The sequence below is a fragment of the Oncorhynchus mykiss genome, chromosome 4 (assembly GCF_057628025.1).
Source record: "Oncorhynchus mykiss isolate SJ-2025 chromosome 4, ASM5762802v1, whole genome shotgun sequence".
In the NCBI taxonomy this organism is placed as follows: Eukaryota; Metazoa; Chordata; class Actinopteri; order Salmoniformes; family Salmonidae; genus Oncorhynchus; species Oncorhynchus mykiss.
In genome coordinates, this window is record NC_143025.1 from 72,551,144 (window position 1) to 72,570,000 (window position 18,857).

Consider the following 18,857-nt stretch of genomic DNA (forward strand, 5'->3'; position numbering starts at 1 on the left):
TATTTTCCACTCCCATTGGTGTGAAATCGCACATCTGCCATGTAATTCATCAGCTCAATCATTATAGCATCTATGCATTCATTAGATAATGTATTTGTGACATAAAGACAACAGTTTTAAAATGTGTGTAATGGCTGTTCTCCATGCCTATCATCACACCATAGGACATTCCATAGTAATCCATTATTAAACCCGGGCATGAGCCAATCAAAATGTCAGTCTGACTGTCATTAGATGGTGTCTTCTCAATTACGGGGTACCAATTGTGACTTTTTATTATAACGCATCACACACGCTGTATTAGATAGATCGACAGGAGCAGTATGAATGCTACCCAGTTTATATTAAACATCGGAATGAGGAATTAGCAAGGGAACTTTAGCCTAGTGCGAGCTACGTTAAATATAGGATGTATTTATACACAGTGCGAGAGGTCTGTGTTTACTTTAGTACATGAAGTACTTATCAGTACAGAGGAGAATAGAAGAGATGAGTAGTCAACAGGAGGAGGAGCCAGAATGTGTATTTTAAAACAGAAGAGATGAGTAGTCAACAGGAGGAGGAGCCACAAAGTGTATTATAGAACAGAAGAGATGAGTAGTCAACAGGAGGAGCCGCCACAATGTGTATTATAGAACAGAAGAGATGAGTAGTCAACAGGAGGAGCCGCCACAATGTGTATTATAGAACAGAAGAGTACTGACCTCCACCAGTAGCGACATGGCCTCCTCAGATACAAACTCAGGGACGTTGAGGGCCGTGTGGCGACTGATACCAGCTGGGTGGCACTGCAGCAGAGACTGGGGAGGAAGAGAACCGCACATTATGCACATCGAAAACATGCGCACACAATTACATGCATTTATTTGACACCCGGTCGGATCATATTATTCTAGCTCGGTGTCATTCAGATGGTGAAATGTTATCCAGCCTGGATCAACCTCCACGGTCTCAGATACACATCAGACAAACCACAGTTTATTTATCTGTTTCCGTCACTACAAAAGCTGTTCATGTTTCGGCTACTGTCTGTGTGAAGCTGCCACAGAGGCAGACAGAGACAGACCCCAGGCCTGTGGAGGCCACTACAGGAGAAAAGCTGACTGGATAAACAGAAGACAAGAGAGAGGGAGAAAACACCTGAAATAATACTGATCATAGCAGAGATAATATCAGTGTGATTTCACTGGGCTGTTGCTCTTCCTTGTGACCTAATGGAAAAGGTTGTTTTTCACATGGGGAGAGGTTAGTGGAAGAGATGGAAGGGGGAACTCAGACAGACAGTTATTCTGTTGAAGTCACTATAAACATGCATTACAAAAGGGAAACAGAGTCAGGCAGGTGGTAATGTAATTGGGTGTGTGTGCACCTACACCACAGGTAGTCATAATTACTGTGTTACAACAAGCCCTTGAGATTTTACTTAAAAACCCAGCGCAGCCCAAATGTTGAAAAACACAAGCCAAGTAAATACACTGAACAAAACTATAACCACAACAAGTGTTGGTCCCATGTTTTATGAGCTGAAATAAGAGACCAGAAATGTTCCATGAGCACAAAGCTTATTTCTCAAATGTTGTGCACAAATTGCACAAATTTGTTAACATCCCTGTTAGTGAGCATAATCCATCCACCTGACAGGTGTGGCATATCAATAAACTGATTAAACAGCATGATCATTACACAGGTGTACCTTGTGCTGGGTAAAATAAAAGGCCACTCTAAAATGTGCAATTGTGTCACACAACACAATGCCACAGATGTCTGAAGTTGAGGGGGCGTGCAATTGGCATGATGACTGCAGGAATGTCCACCAGAGCTCTTGACAGATAATTTAATAAGATAATTTGGCAGTACGTCCAACCGGCCTCACAACCGCAGACCCGTCAGTGTATGGCGTCATGTGGGCGAGCGGTTTGCTGATGTGAACATGACCCCACCGCCCTCATGGGGCACTATGATATGGGCAGGCATAAGCTACGGACAATGAACACAATTGCATTTTATTGATGGCAGTTTGAATGCACAGAGATACCGTGACGAGATCCTGAGGCCCATTGTCGTGCCATTCATGCTCCACCATCACGTCATGTTTCAGCATGATAATGCACGTCTCCATGTCGCAAGGATCTGTACACAATTCCTGGAAACTGAAAAATGACCCAGTTCTTCCATGGCCTGCATATTCACCAGACATGTCACCCATTGAGCATGTTCGGGATGCTCTGGATTGACATGTACTACAGCGTGTTCCAGTTCCCGCCTATATCCAGCAACTTCGCACAACCATTGAAGAGGGGTGAGACTATGTTCCACAGGCCACAATAAAAAAAACTATGTAAAGGAGACGCGTGGCGCAGCATTAGGCAAATGGCTGAGTGGTTTTCTGATCTAAGCCCCTACCTTAATATATTTTTTTAAGGTATCTGTTACCAACAGATGCATATCTATATTCCCAGTCAAGGGAAATCCATAGATTAGGGCCTAATGAATTTATTTCAAAGGACTGATAATCTTATATGAACTGTAACTCTGTTGACTGTTGTTTATATATTATTTTCAGTATAAAATATTTGTATGTGTGCTTCCCTTTATACAGTCGTTTGTGTGTGTGTGTGCGTATGTGAGATTAGCATGGAAAAACCCTGTTAGTTCATCAGTTAGATCGGTTGCTTTTTCCAACACATGCTGCAGGAGATATGGCTCAGATCCCAGCAACAGTCAAGATCGCCCTGGGCAAAATCTTATCCTGCAAGGATCAAGAGCTCCTGTGTGTGTGTGTGTGTGTGTGTGTGTGTGTGTGTGTGTGTGTGTGTGTGTGTAAGGATAAAGAGCGCCTGTGTGTGTGTGTGTGTGTGTGTGTGTATGTATAATATACCTCAACTAAAATCCTCAAAAGAGAAATCTGTGGGTTTGTTGAAGTTCTGCCAGTAAATGTATTCACAATGTTAAAACAAACTTACAACCTGGCTGTCCGTTTCATCTGTTTCATCTAGTGATGGGAACTAAAGATCGTTCAGATGAAACTACGCCACTGGCAGTCAGTTAGGATTTATTCAAATTTAAGGACAATTAAAAGTTTGAGGAGTGTTCTGGACCTGTCACGAGTGTGTCTGTGTTCTCGAAGACAGTGATATCTCCTTCCTCACCAGTCCTCATCTACCCCTGACCCAGGAACAGCCACAGCAGTACATTACCAAGAGATCTGCTCTGTTCTCCCACCTCTATACTGATCTAAGGTCAGTGGGCTCAGCCCAAGGAGTCCTGAGAGCTGGCTTGCTCTTCCATCCCAGCCCTGATCCAGGGACAGAGAGCCAGGAGAGGGCCCAGGGAGAGGTGACCCCCTGCCCCAGCAGATGGAGCCCAGGCTGGGGGAGAAAGTCACACCGCTGCCCCTGGCACCAGCCGAGAACCAGGGGGAGAGACGGGAGCCAAGACGCAACTACACACAGACACCTCCAAACACACAAACAACAGATACATACATACATATATGCCTGTGTGTATGTATGTATGTATGCATGTATGTATACACACAACCACATCCACCCTGGCACAGCTAGCCAGCCAGGGAGAGGAGGGAAGAGCCAAGATGCACCTACACACAGACACCACAAAACACCTTCCACACACACACCTGACAGAGATAGTCACATGTCCACCCTGGCACAGCGAGAGCGATGGCCAGCGAGAGCCAACATATACCACCACACAGATGTCTTCACTGCCCCCACACACACACAGGCATCCATCTAACACACAGCCACACTGATGCCATTTGTCCTCTTACCTTGCCTATGAGCAGCTCAAACAAGATGGCTCCCAAACTCCACCAATCACACGCTGCAGTCTCCTCGCTGATACCGCCCACCTCTACAACAAAGGAGAGAGAAGCGATAATATGACATGTAGCTGACAAAACATCAGGTCTGACTTGTGATTAGCGCAATTCCTTTAAATTCACTATCCCAAAATTAGAATACCACATAATAACACTATGAAATGACAACGACTTAATATTTTATTTAATTAACATATTACACACACACAAACCAGTGAGGAGCCAAATGTGTGTGTGTGTGTGTCTCGTAAAGGGGTGATTTGCATAATAAAAAAGCAGTCAAATTGAGGAAACCGTCTGTGCTGCAACTTCACACCATCTGCATGACCTGACCTCGCACACAAAAAAATGTGAAAAGCGCACACACACCCTCAGAAACACACACACACACAAACACACGCCCTCAGAAACACACACACACACACAAACACAAACACCCTCAGAAACACACACACACACACCCTCAGAAACACACACACACACACACGCTCAGAAACACACACACACCCTCAGAAACACACACACACACACACACACACACACACCCTCAGAAACACACACACACACCCTCAGAAACACACACACACACCCTCAGAAACACACACCCTCAGAAACACACACCCTCAGAAACACACACCCTCAGAAACACACACCCTCAGAAACACACACACACACCCTCAGAAACACACACACACACCCTCAGAAACACACACACACACACACACGGTACCAACCACAGACACTCCTTCAGAAATGCACACACTTCTCCAGTCCAGAGACACAATACATGATAATACACTTCCACTTAAAGCCTTCATCAACATTTCCCTCCTGCCCTCCATTTCATCCTCATGTTAGTTCCAGCTGCCTTGTATTAAACCTCACTGAACTGTCATCTTGTCTGTTAGTTCCAGCTGCCTTGTATTAAACCTCACTGAACTGTCGTCTTGTCTGTTAGTTCCAGCTGCCTTGTATTAAACATCACTGGTCTGTTGTCCTGTCTGTTAGTTCCAGCTGCCTTGTATTAAACCTCACTGAACTGTCGTCCTGTCTGTTAGTTCCAGCTGCCTTGTATTAAACCTCACTGAACTGTCGTCCTGTCTGTTAGTTCCAGCTGCCTTGTATTAAACCTCACTGAACTGTCGTCCTGTCTGTTAGTTCCAGCTGCCTTGTATTAAACCTCACTGAACTGTCGTCTTGTCTGTTAGTTCCAGCTGCCTTGTATTAAACATCACTGGTCTGTTGTCCTGTCTGTTAGTTCCAGCTGCCTTGTATTAAACATCACTGAACTGTCGTCCTGTCTGTTAGTTCCAGCTGCCTTGTATTAAACCTCACTGAACTGTCGTCCTGTCTGTTAGTTCCAGCTGCCTTGTATTAAACATCACTGAACTGTCGTCCTGTCTGTTAGTTCCAGCTGCCTTGTATTAAACCTCACTGAACTGTCGTCCTGTCTGTTAGTTCCAGCTGCCTTGTATTAAACATCACTGAACTGTCGTCCTGTCTGTTAGTTCCAGCTGCCTTGTATTAAACCTCACTGAACTGTCGTCCTGTCTGTTAGTTCCAGCTGCCTTGTATTAAACCTCACTGAACTGTCGTCCTGTCTGTTAGTTCCAGCTGCCTTGTATTAAACCTCACTGAACTGTCGTCTTGTCTGTTAGTTCCAGCTGCCTTCTATTAAACATCACTGGTCTGTCGTCCTGTCTGTTAGTTCCAGCTGCCTTGTATTAAACCTCACTGAACTGTCGTCCTGTCTGTTAGTTCCAGCTGCCTTGTATTAAACATCACTGGTCTGTTGTCCTGTCTGTTAGTTCCAGCTGCCTTGTATTAAACCTCACCGAACTGTCGTCCTGTCTGTTAGTTCCAGCTGCCTTGTATTAAACCTCACTGAACTGTCGTCCTGTCTGTTAGTTCCAGCTGCCTTGTATTAAACCTCACTGAACTGTCGTCCTGTCTGTTAGTTCCCGCTGCCTTGTATTAAACCTCACAGAACTATCGTCTTGTCTGTTAGTTCCAGCTGCCTTGTATTAAACCTCACTGAACTGTCGTCCTGTCTGTTAGTTCCAGCTGCCTTGTATTAAACCTCACTGAACTGTCGTCCTGTCTGTTAGTTCCAGCTGCCTTGTATTAAACCTCACTGAACTGTCCTCCTGTCTGTTAGTTCCAGCTGCCTTGTATTAAACCTCACTGAACTGTCGTCTTGTCTGTTAGTTCCAGCTGCCTTGTATTAAACATCACTGGTCTGTTGTCCTGTCTGTTAGTTCCAGCTGCCTTGTATTAAACATCACTGAACTGTCGTCCTGTCTGTTAGTTCCAGCTGCCTTGTATTAAACCTCACTGAACTGTCGTCTTGTCTGTTAGTTCCAGCTGCCTTCTATTAAACATCACTGGTCTGTCGTCCTGTCTGTTAGTTCCAGCTGCCTTGTATTAAACCTCACTGAACTGTCGTCCTGTCTGTTAGTTCCAGCTGCCTTGTATTAAACATCACTGGTCTGTTGTCCTGTCTGTTAGTTCCAGCTGCCTTGTATTAAACCTCACTGAACTGTCGTCCTGTCTGTTAGTTCCAGCTGCCTTGTATTAAACCTCACTGAACTGTCGTCTTGTCTGTTAGTTCTAGCTGCCTTGTATTAAACATCACTGAACTGTCGTCCTGTCTGTTAGTTCCAGCTGCCTTGTATTAAACCTCACTGGTCTGTCGTCCTGTCTGTTAGTTCCAGCTGCCTTGTATTAAAGTCACTGGTCTGTCGTCCTGTCTTCCCTATCTTCTATTGTTTTCAATTCAATGCTATTTTCCAGGCAGGTCTTCTGGAATTGCAAAAGCAAAACTAAACCAAATCCACAAACATTAAATTCCACCTCCATACTGTATCTCTCTTGTTCGATTAGTCTTTCTGTTCTACTACTGAAGACAAACCTCCATGTTCCCCCTACACTGTAAGACCCTGTCAAGGTGAACGTTGTGTCGGCCGTGCGTCCTTCCTCTAACACCACCTCCCTCTCGCCCCCCGCCCCCCCCCCTCCTCTCCCTCTTGTTCCATCTCTTCCTCCCTGGGCTCTCCAGGCCCCTGGCTCTCTCTCCACAGAGGAGGTTAGGGGAGCAGGGACACACAGCCGGAGTGACAGGCAGGTCGGCTGGGGGGGCCACTGGTGCATGTGCCATTTGTGTGTGGTGTATGTGTGTGTCAGTGGTCTTGTCTGTGTGTTGGTGTGTGTTTGTGCGTGCGTGCGTGTGTGTGTTCCAATGGGCACCAGATGGCCCCTTGTGTCTCTCTCCACTCCTCTCTCCAGAGGGGGGCCTGGTAACCCTGGGGCCGGGGCCCAGGAGTCAGAGCGTGTGTGCCCAGCGACCAGGCTCCTCAGCTGGGGAGGAGGAGAGACAAAGCTCCCTCTCCTCCAGGAGGCTCCAGGGGGTTCCCTTTCAGCCAAGGTTAGAGAGCCCCAGTTCGGGCTATGATACTCCTCGCTCTGGCCGCCCTTAAAGGAACATCCAGCCAGCACTCGCTCACACGCACTCTCTCACACACACACACACACAACTGAGCAACCAGTCTTCAGGGCTCCCCATGACCACCGTTTTGACAGCCAAGGAGAAGAGATCGTCATTGAACAGACTAGTGATACCTGCGTGGGTATGAGCTTGGGGGGAGGATACTGGACACACACGTCTCACAGCAAGGTCAATTGTCATCACAATGGATTAATGTCTGAGGAGCTGCAGGGAGAAGACAGCGGAGCTGGCTACACTTACCGCTCTGTCAGAGCAAGGCAGGAAGAGAGAGAGAGGGGAAAGAGTGGGTCACTAACAAAACCCACTCGTACAGTAAGCCTCCGTTTTACATGACTATAATACACACGAGTTCATTAAAAATGGCTCCTTTCCACCTTGTCTTTCTTATTTAATCTAAAGGGATGGGAGCCTCTGCTAATCTTTACAAAAAGAGTGAAGTCAAGGGAAGGCCAAGCCAGCTAAGAGACAGTGAGTGGAGACACACGGTGTTTTCAGCTCAGGTGTGATGTCTAACGGAACACAACAGAACTTCCCTTTTCTCTACAGCAAAGGAGTTCCCTCTTCCTCGGTCAGTCGTTTAAGAAAAGCACTCTCTCCTCTCATCTCTTAGGGCCAGGAGGAACATTCTCTCTTCTCCTCTCTCTTTTCCACTTCCCCAAATCTAACTGACTGCCATTGTTCGAAGGGGAAGTGATGTAGGAGGAAGTGAAGAGAGGAGGACCGGAGAGTCTGGAGCTTCTCACGCTTCAGGTAGAAGCAGTTGACATTAACCACAGATGTACTTACTGTGGTGTTGAATACAATAGGGAGAAGGGGAATCTAAGTGAATCGGACAATAAGTGACAATGCGCGTATTATCATCAACACCATTGTCACTAAATAACATGCTGTTAGTTTGATGGGGAGGAGGGATGTAAAATAAAAAATATTATTTTGGGTGATTTGTTAAATAACAGAAAAGCACTCTGGTGTTTACAGAATCAGTTCTAATCTCAGTTAGAGATAATAAACAACTAATAGATCAAAATAAAATAAATACTTTCCCAGTCCCCTCCTATGTTTTTGGGTGTGAGTGTGTTGAAAACATGTTGTCTCTCTCTCTCTCTCTCTCCCTCTTGACACAAACACACACAGCGCCCTGTCACAGCAGGCACCCTGCAAGCTCTCTGGCAAACAATCATAAATCTGTCATCAGGAATGAACCATAGCTGGGACTGACCCTGTCTGGGTAAACAGCAATACATAAGGGGGTGGAGTAAGTACATCTGTGGGAGGGGGGGGATTACAGAATGACATTGAGGTAGATAGAATGAAAGACAGAATGGAAAAAGAGAGTGAGATTGAAAGAGAGTGAAAAGTACGAGTTAAAGTGAGACTTAGAGAGCAAATGAGTGAGAGTGAAGGCTATAAAGCAGAGATAGAGAAGTCAGACAGACACTCACAGACAGAGCATGAATCCCTCTGCTGGATCCTCATGGCTAATACACCTACCACATGCTGCCCAATGAACAGTGCTCAACCAGATGCGGAAGTAACCACCGACACATAAACGAGATACACTGAGTTCTGAGATACACCTATTATGGACCTACAAGTCCATCTACGCAGAAGCTAATCGGTAGTCACCACACCCTTTTAAAATAATCCAATATCTTTCAAAAATTAAAGTAGGACAGCGAACAGCTGACCTACACACTCCCTAACCTCTGCCTGCTTATTCCTCCCTCATCTGTCCTTAGTGCCTCTCCGGAAGACCTCTGGGACTTGATCATTTGACATACACTGAGCATACAAAACATTAAGAAAACCTTCTCTTTCCATGGCATAGACTGACCAGGTGAAAGCTATGATCCCTTATTGATGTCAGCTGTTAAATCGACTTCACTCAGTGTAGATGAAGGAGAGAAGATAGACTGAAGAAGGATTTTGAAGCCTTGAGACAATTGACACATTGATTGTGTATGTGTGTGTGCCATTCAGAGCAGGAAAGTGCAAGACAAAAACAGGGTATGGTAGTAGGTGCCAGGCGCACCGGTTAGTGTCAAGAACTGCAACGCTGCTGGGTTTTTCCACACTCAACAGTTTCCTGTGTGTATCAAGAATGGTCCACCGCCCAAAAGACATCCAGCCAACTTGACAACTGTGGGAAGCATTGAAGTCAACATGGGCCTGCATCCCTGTGGAAGGCTTGACACCTAGTAGGGTAAATGCCCTGACGAATTGAGGCTGTTCTAAGGGCAAAGGGGGGGCAACTCAATATTTGAAAGGTGTTCTTAATGTTTGGTATACTCAGTGTATGTTCCTCGGTGTCGAGTTCCTATCTCCAATATAATGCCTTAACACACGGACAGTGTTCTGCTGCTCTGGACTGCCTGCCTGCCCTCCCGCCTGTCTGTCTGTCCGTCTGCCCGCCCGTCTGCCTGTCTGTCTGTCTGGCTGAGGCTTCTGGAATATAAAATGAGTGGAGAGAGATGGAGCTTTGCTTTCATACTTATTGCACTCTGTCATACATTTGGTTTGGTCAAGAAGGATTGGGAGGAGGGGGTAGGAGAGAGAACTTAAGTATATAAAAGTATATACATCTGTCATTTTTGCTTTAATCCAAAGCGACACACACAGTATGTTAACTATATGTGTCGCACGTCGTCTGGTGTTCCAGTACAGCGCCATGCGCCATCAGTGTTGCACGTACGTACGCACGCACACACACACACAAGGTGCGGTAGAGTCTTGTGTGTAACAGCAGTGTGTTTAGTCAGCCTTTAAACAGCATGCCAGGGCTTCCACAGGCATGCTCAGGCCACAGGAGAGGTCAGTCACACCACTCCAACACAGGCTGGCGCCACACTACCCTCTACAGGACACCCCAGGAACTACATTCAGATCCTTAATCTATAAAAAAAATTCAGTCCATTTTAATCTGTTTAAAATATGTCATTTGACATATGACAGTAATCGTGTGTCATCAATACTCACAGAAAAGTTTGGCCTTCTGTGCATCTGTGACTAGGTTTAATTCTCTGGGAAATGTGTTGGTTTAAAACTTGTTCATGTTATGAGGCGGCAGGTAGTCTAGTGGTTAGAACGTTGGGCCAGTAACCGAAAGGCTGCTGGATCGAATCCCCGAGCTGACAAGGTAAAAATCTGTCGTTCTGCTCCTGAACAGTCTTGCTCCTGTATGAATGAGGCCTTTGTGGGAGATGGGAGGGAGAGTGGCCTAGTTGTGTCTGCATAACATGAACCTCTACACAGCCTCACTACTAACCTACTGAGGCCTTCTGCTCTGGAAACACACACACACACATTTTTGAACAATTGAGTACCACAGTATGAGTCATAAACCCCGAAATGGTTACAATTGTTTTTTTGCCTCTGTGATTATGGTCTGTGTTTGTAGGCTTACCCTGGAGTGACGTTTTGACAAGTGCGCAAATCTCTCTCGGACAAGGTCACTTCAATCAATAATTAGCATAGCACATTTTTGTGAGTAAATTGAGCCCAATATATTGATGAAAGTCACCTTGTCCGAGAGAATTACACGGCTATCACAACGTCACGGCAAGCCTACACCAAACACACAAATGTATTTTTTCGTCAAATTCACAATGTGAAAAATGAACGGCGGAAAAACTATTGGAACCATTTCCGTGGTTTTATGACGTGTCCACTGAGGCGGTGTGTGTGTCTCTCTCTCACCTGGTGCACTGTACATGTTGGAGATGGCCTCCCTGTCGTAGGAGTCCTCCACGTCACTCCAGCTGCAGAAATACGTCAGCTCAACATGGCCTAGCAACGAAGGAGCGAGAGAGTGAAAAATGAGTCATGTCAACAAACCCAAAAAAGAACCCTTTCCAACTTATCTCAACACGTACACAGACACACACACACACACACACGTCTCCAACTTCTAAAAACAGTGTTTGTGTCACCCTGACTCCCTCGCTCTCTCTGCACACAACAGTCCACTCAGCTGACCTCTAGAACACTTACACACCTCTTTACCTCCTCTCTCTCTCTCTCTAACAGAGCTATTCCAGCAGCACACGGCCCCAGTGATTACTCCTGTTTAGCTGTTAACGGCTACCAGTATCATTAGGACTAATGTTGCCATTAGCTAGCCGATGGCATCAGCCGGAGTTAACCAGACTGATGCACTACAATACTACTAGGCTGTTGATAGCACTTCAGAACAATAATTACACACAGAGGGGAACACAGGGAGACCAAAACAGCCACTCAGATAATTAGACCATAACAAGGTACAGCGAGATGATGGGACTAGAAAGGGAAGGAGAGAGATTCAAGCTTGGGTCGGTGTAAAACAAAGAGGGAGTTACCAAACCACTGGTATCAGACAGATAGGCGTATGAGTAGCGTGTCCTATCTATATGAATATATCTGGCAGAACTTTAGTAGTTTAAGCTTTGAAGGAAAAGTGAAAGATAATGAAAATTATGAAATAGTGTGAAAGTGTGAAATACTTAGTACTTTGTTTCATAACCTCTCCTAGTCGACAGAGGAAATTAGATTGAGGCCTGCATATTTCTCCTAACGCATATAACTGGGTCTACACAACACGTATGATGGGCGTTCACTTTTGATGTATAAACGCTATATACAAACAGCCATCACAAAGCCCTGTTGCTTCAGTAGAGCTGCGTGACCTCCGACCTTTGCTGTTGATGAGGATGTTGTTGGGGTTGAGGTCCTTACAGACGATGCCCTCCTGATGGAGTGAGTCCAAGGCAGAGACCATGTCCACCGCCCAGCACCTCACAAACTCCTCTGGAATCCTGGCCTGGGACGCTACAGCAGACAACTGGTCAAGCTCTGCAAACAGCCGAGACACATCCTTATCTGACTCTACCATGTCCTCCACACCAAACACACCAGCCTTACTGGCCTGGAACTGGGACTCAACGCCTAGTGCGCTCTCTGCCCCAGAGCTGGCCCCTGTCCCATCCTGACCGCGGTTGGAGCCAGCTATCGTCCCGTCTCTGTTAATAACCAAACTGTCAGGGTGTACCTGTGGGTTCAAAATGGCTTCTAATCTTTCAGGAAGTGAGCTAAGTGAGTCAGCGAATGGAATGTCTGTGTTGGAGGAAGAGAGCGGGACTATAGACACAGCGCTGGCAGGGAGGAAGTCCTTATTCGGGAGTACGGAAGCTCCGGAAGCCATTTTGGCATCTTGTCCGAAGGCCAGGCCACAGTCGTCCCACAGGGAGGCGCAGGGAGAGGAAGAGGTGGTGCGTTTGTCCCTCGAGGGGAGGGCCCGCCCCACAGCCAGCTCCTCCCCCTCCTCAAGCTCATGGTGGAGCTGCAGGACGTCCGGCTGGATCAACTTAGGGGAGACTTTGGCCTCCTGGGCCAGACACACCCCCGAGGACACCAGCTCCTCCTGTAGGGCCTCCACTTCCCCAGTTACCCCCACCAACCCCTCCCCACCAATGACCCCAGGCAGGTTGACCAGGAGGTCAGGGGGTCGACCCTCGTCCTCCACCACTGCCTCTTTAAAGGAGATGACTGGTACCGACTCATTAGAGCCCTGGTCACTACCATCCAGACCCCACCGGTCAGACCCACCTCCATGACCTTTCACCTCCTCCACTAAGTCCGATAGGTCTGTGACTTCAGAGCCCAGGTCAGAGGTGGACAGGAAGGGGAGCGGTTTGGAAGGGTCTGGTTTGGGCCTCAGCTCGGCTGAGTCAGGACACCACGTCACCTCGCTAGCACTGTCCTTACTATCGATGCGGAAGAACTCCATGGGGGTGCGTTTGGACTGGTCCAACGAGAGGGGAACGGCGGGGGAGAGCAAGGGACTGAACACCTCGCCGTGGTCCTGCCCGATGTCCTGGCAACGCCCGTTGTTGTGATCCACGGCCGTCTCAGTAAAGAAACGCAGCTCCTGGGCGCTGATTGGAGAGCAGAGGCTGTCGTTGCTAAGCAGTGAGCGAGTCCTGGAGGAAGTGGTCGTCGTGGTGACGGTGACATCCAGCGACGATGCTTCCTGTCCTCTCGACACACACACCTCTCCTTCCTTCTCCTCCTCCTCTCCTAGAGCTTCTGGTTCTACCTTTTCTTGCTCATACTCATTACAGAGATTCAGATAACTGTCGGTGCACTCCTCTAACTCAGAGGTCGCTCCAGAGTCCGACTGGGGCCTAAGGCGGTCAGCCAGCCCAGGAGGCAGAGCACTCTTCTGGGGGAAGACAAGAGAAGACTCCCCTTGCCTCTGGAGCACACATCCAGAACCAGACCCAGCTCCAGGCCCAGTTCCAGAGCTGCCAGAGTCCAAGCCCAGCTTGGGAACAGCATGTTGGACAGAGTGGACTGCCGTGGTGTGGCTTTTCTGAATGAAGGGAATGTCGAAGCTGTCCTCCGGGCTGGAGTTACGCAGGAACTTCCCAATGTGAGACCACAGCTTCCCACCTGGACAGAGGGAGAGAGAGAGAAAAGACAGAGATGGGGAGAATTGAAACTTGTTTAATGATCAAAGTAAGAAGGTGGATTGCTCAAAAGGTAAATAGAAGGAAAAAACAACATTGTGGTGAAAACAGTTTAATTGTTTTGGGGACTCAATTACCTCAAGGGTCATGATAACATTTAGAAACTGTCCTTGGCAGGCAGAGACGAGCACACTCCTCCCCAAATACACACACACACACACTCACACACTCACTCTAACCCAGCTGTGGTGTGAGTGATTGTAGGACAGCATCTGTTGTGTATGATGAGACTGAATAGGGTGTATGCTGCGGGCGGTGATAATGATAGTAGGGCAGCACGATCACTTAGGAGGAAAAACAACCACATGTTGGACTGGAGAATGTCACTCAGGTCACTGCCTCCCTCTGTCTGCTCTCAACTACTTTGCTGGCTGTTTGTCTGCTCTTCCCATGTGGGACAGATTCGCTATACTGTAATGCACTAGTTTCAGCTGTGCTTTTCTTAGACTTGGATTGTATCTACCATTTGAAGCATCATATCATCATATCTAGTTTTCCAAATCAAATATTGCGCTAGCCAATCAAATATTTGAACGCCATATGAAAAACAATTTCATTTTCTAAATGATAAATCAATAGGTGCATAACAAAAAAATCAAAACATCAATTTGTCTTTTCACAAGTTATACAAGTGTGAAGATAGCAGTTACTCTAACTGCTATCAGAGTCTGTCTCTTTCACACACGCACACACACACGTTGGTGAGTGGAAAATAAGGATGCCCAGGTGTTAGCATAGCTAATGAAGCGCAGCACCACCTGGTATTCAGAATAATGACCTGTGACATACACCCAACTCTATCAAACATCTGTCTACAACAAGGGTAGGCAGGCAGGGAGTGAGTGAAGGGAGGGAGATAAAGGAGAGAAGAGATATGAAAGATGGAGAGAGTGAGGGAGACAAAAGAAGTGTGTATCATACCCTCAGCGTAATGTAGCAGAAGAAACACAGTGTCCTCTGAGACAATGAACTTCCTCAGCCGCACCATGTGGGGCACAGAGTGAGGCATGATGGTCCGCTTGGGTCTCCCACAGTCACTGCTCTTCCTCAAGCCCTGAGGGAGGGAGGGGCCATGAGGAGGGATGAAGGAGAAACATTGCATTGAGGTTGTGCAAACATTGCCCTGCCAACCCGACTCCCTGTGTCTGTATTCATTAAGACATATACAGTACATCTGAGTTATTCTAGACTTCAGTGCAGGAATGAGTGAGAGTGTGTGTGTGTGTGTGTTTGTCGTCTGTGCCTGTGGCGTGCTGTTCGATGGCATCTGGCACACGTCTCGCACCAGAGCAGGAGAGCTGACAGGGACACGGCCATTAGAATCAATTACACAGGTCACACTCAGGGCACATGGTGACACTCACATGCACACCGTTACACTCAGGGCACATGGTGACTCTCACATACACACCGTTACACTCAGGGCACATGGTGACTCTCACATACACACCGTTACACTCAGGGCACATGGTGACTCTCACATACACACCGTTACACTCAGGGCACATGGTGACTCTCACATGCACACCGTTACACTCAGGGCACATGGTGACACTCACATACACACCGTTACACTCAGGGCACATGGTGACTCTCACATACACACCGTTACACTCAGGGCACATGGTGACACTCACATACACACCGTTACACTCAGGGCACATGGTGACTCTCACATACACACCGCTAGTCTTGATACATGGTGGGTTTCACACACACACACAGCTAGCCTGAATACTAGGGACTGACACACACACTAGTAGGACTACCAATTCACCACATAGACTTACTTTCAAAATAAAGGTCTCCTGGGTTCTCTTGTCCATAACCAGAAGAACCTGAGGGGAAAGACAACATTCAAATCCAGAAATAACATTACAGTATCCCGCCATCTCTTCCCTGTCTCCCTCCCTCTTAAATCATGTCTGTTTCACCTCCCTGCACCACCCCCTTCCTCTCTCTTTCCTGACATCTTCATTTCTTTTCTCCTTCACTTCTCCTCCTCTCTCTGACATCTCCATTTCTCTCCTGCTCCCTCTCTCAGGGGAGAGCTGGAGCATATGTGGCGGGGTGTGTGTGTGTGTGTTTTATTCTCTGTGACCCTGGCTGGGCCCAAACAGGTGCAGGCTAAATGGATATGAATGGAGTTGTGAGTAAACAGAGTGAAAGTGCTAGCCAGGACGCTAATATAATTAACACACCAACATCAGGGACGGGGGAGAGGAGAGGAGGCGCAGGGGTGAGGAGCTCTCTCCATCTGTCCCCCTATCCCCAATTAAAAGTGAGAGAAGGAGGGAGGAGAAGGAGAAGAGCTGTGTATGTCATTGTCCATTAGGTGAAAAAAACAATGTTGTCTTTCTTTGGCCACCATTTTTATATGCACAGAATAAGGGAGCAAATACCCGCAGGTGTTTAGTTGTGTTGCTGAGTTGTGTGCAAACATTGTATGGTTTTAGTTGTGTGTAGGGCCTCACTAACACGTGTGTTACACTGGGTCCATTTGATATGTGTTTGGTTGTGTATAGAGCTGTGGCTCTGGCCTGTGCTGAGCTCCATTGATTTTGTGTTGTGCGATGTCCGCTCTGCCTGCCAAGTCATTTCATGCTCCAGTGCTGGAGTCACTTTGCCAGCAGCTGTTTGAGAGGACCAGTAACCTAAACTGACCTTGTGGCACCCCGACACACACACACTGGTTTCCTTTCCTCGTGTCCTTTCCTTGATCCTAGCCGATTTAAAAAAATACATGGATAGGTGAAAACAGGGTAACACAGTAGTCTTTCTACTTAGATCCAGGAAAGGAGATGAGGAAACCACTTCGAACCGATGATAACTGCCCACAGGATGCTTCTCTATAGTCTAAAGTGGCTTCCCTTCCATCTGCACCAACCTAAAACAAACAGTCTATATGACTGCCCTTCAACCCATCCTTCCCCCAGACTGACCTTATCGATGACCCCCAGCACCATGTAGGCCCTGAGCTCCTCGGCTGGACTCTGCTGACCACCTCTGCAGGTGGCGGTAGAGCATTGCGCCCCCATGGCCTGAGATAGATGGACATAAGATTGATTTTATATAACCTTATACAAAGCCAGGCAAGTCATTGAGAAGAAATGTTGTCTTTTACAATAATGATTATACGGGTGCATCAGTGAGCCAATGAGATTGTTTGTAGCCACTGACCACGGTCTGTGTTGACCCTTGACCCATGCTGTTTCTCAGATGCTGATTGGATATCTGCTCAGCACGCATCAGATACTCAGCCGTCCTTCTCTTCACAGCCTCCCGCCTCGTAGGGCTGGGCTCGCCTGGAGAGAGAGGAGAGGGGGAGATGGAGGGAAGGAGAATTATGTAAGATACAAACACTTAGAACCAGTCAATTCAGATTGCAAAGCCAATCAATCAAATTGGGGCGGCAGGTAGCCTAGTGGTTAGAGCGTTGGACTAGTAACCGAAATGTTGTAAAATTGAATCCCAGAGCTGACGAGGTAAAAATCTGTCATTCTGCCCCTGAACAAGGCAGTTAACCCACTGTTCCTAGGCCGTCATTGAAAATAAGAATTTGTTCTTAACTGACTTGCCTAATTAAACAAAAGATCAATTTTTTTTTTTTTTTAAATCACGTGCCGCATTTGCACCAATACACCATTTCCCCCTAAATGGGCAGAACTCGTTTAGGGGTGCAAGTGTTTGTATGAGTACGAGCAAGAGCGAAGACAAGAAAGAAAGGGAGAGAGAAAACGAGAGAGTGTGAGAGGTATTGTGGAGTGTAGCAGTGTGTGTCTGGACTAAGAGCTGTAATTGACGTTTTAAGAGGTGTTGAGTTAATAACAGTCATTAGTGACAAATGGCTGGCCATCGCTTCCTCTCAACAGAACCCATTAACACAGCACAACAAACAAACAAACATATTGTCTCCTCAACAAAGTACCTTGTGTTTCCCTCCAGGGTACCTTACCTTGCACCCCTTGCAGAAGCAAATCCACCCCGCTCCTGTAGTAGGAGAACGCTGATTGGTAGTCCTGCTCTGCTTCCTTCTGCACGGCCAATCGGATGTGTTCACTAGCCCTGTCCAGGTAGTCTCTCTTGGTTTCCTTAGCGTTACCTCTCCTCAGACTGGAGGGGAACAGCGCTGTCCTGCTGGTTCGGCTGACCTCGGGGGCTGGGGAGCAGGGGGCTGGATTCGAGGTGTGCTGCTGATGGCGGTGCTGCTGGTACTCATACAGGGGGGGCAGAGAGGGGCTGCTGTGGGTACTGGTGATGGTGCTGGAGCCTCCCAGTGGCTGGTTGGGCGAGCTACGGCCTGAGGCCATGCCATCGTCCAGCTCGGCCAAAGAGTCTATGTCTATGGCCAGGGAGGTCAGGTCACTGTCACTGGACGGACCTGGGGAGGGGACACATAGATAGACATCAGTACAGACAACACACAAATACAGGAGGGTAGACACACACAGACAACGTATGTAGAAACACACACAAAATAGTTTTTACCTCCATATTCAGACTGACTGGTAATGGTCAAATCATCTGCTCCACCGAGATCCCTCTGAACTGGGGAGAGAAACACACAGACACCAACAATGAGTGATACGAGGGTAGGTGTCCTTTTCCCTCAAATATGAGGTTAAACTGGGATGAAACTGTAATGAATACTCCTCAGGTCCCGCCCTACCTTCAGAGCCGCAGTCTGATAGGCTGTCAGCCAGGAAGTCCAAGAAGGGTTCAGCCGGTCCAATAAGCTCTGAGCCGTCGCTGACCTCCCCTCCCTGAAACACAACCAACAACCAATCAAAGAGGGAGCCAATTGGACAGTGAGCCTATGAGGAGTCAGGGACAGATGTTTATTAGCAACGTGATGCTAGGTGGACCAATACCTTGAAGGAGGTTTGTATGTGTGTGTTCATGTGTTTCAGTGCCGTGAAATGCCTAACCACAACAATGCAGTAATCAATAACAATGTAATACTACAACTAACAAGGTAGAACAAAAACACACCAGATATAAAAAT

At 47.3% G+C, this 18,857-nt stretch overlaps 1 protein-coding gene across 1 annotated transcript in view; it reads right to left on the reverse strand.

The window, feature by feature from the left end:
* Positions 1-18,857, reverse strand: part of rps6kc1 (ribosomal protein S6 kinase B1) — a 49,870-nt gene that overhangs the window by 4,325 nt on the left and 26,688 nt on the right. The window contains exons 5-15 of the mRNA XM_036975942.2: positions 18,522-18,615; positions 18,341-18,400; positions 17,808-18,233; positions 17,033-17,157; positions 16,795-16,893; positions 15,643-15,690; positions 14,774-14,906; positions 12,018-13,775; positions 11,043-11,132; positions 3,791-3,873; positions 705-800 (exon numbers count right to left, since the gene is read on the reverse strand). Of these exons, the coding sequence (XP_036831837.2) occupies positions 705-800; positions 3,791-3,873; positions 11,043-11,132; positions 12,018-13,775; positions 14,774-14,906; positions 15,643-15,690; positions 16,795-16,893; positions 17,033-17,157; positions 17,808-18,233; positions 18,341-18,400; positions 18,522-18,615 (3,012 nt within the window). The remainder of the gene's footprint in view (positions 1-704; positions 801-3,790; positions 3,874-11,042; positions 11,133-12,017; positions 13,776-14,773; positions 14,907-15,642; positions 15,691-16,794; positions 16,894-17,032; positions 17,158-17,807; positions 18,234-18,340; positions 18,401-18,521; positions 18,616-18,857) is intronic.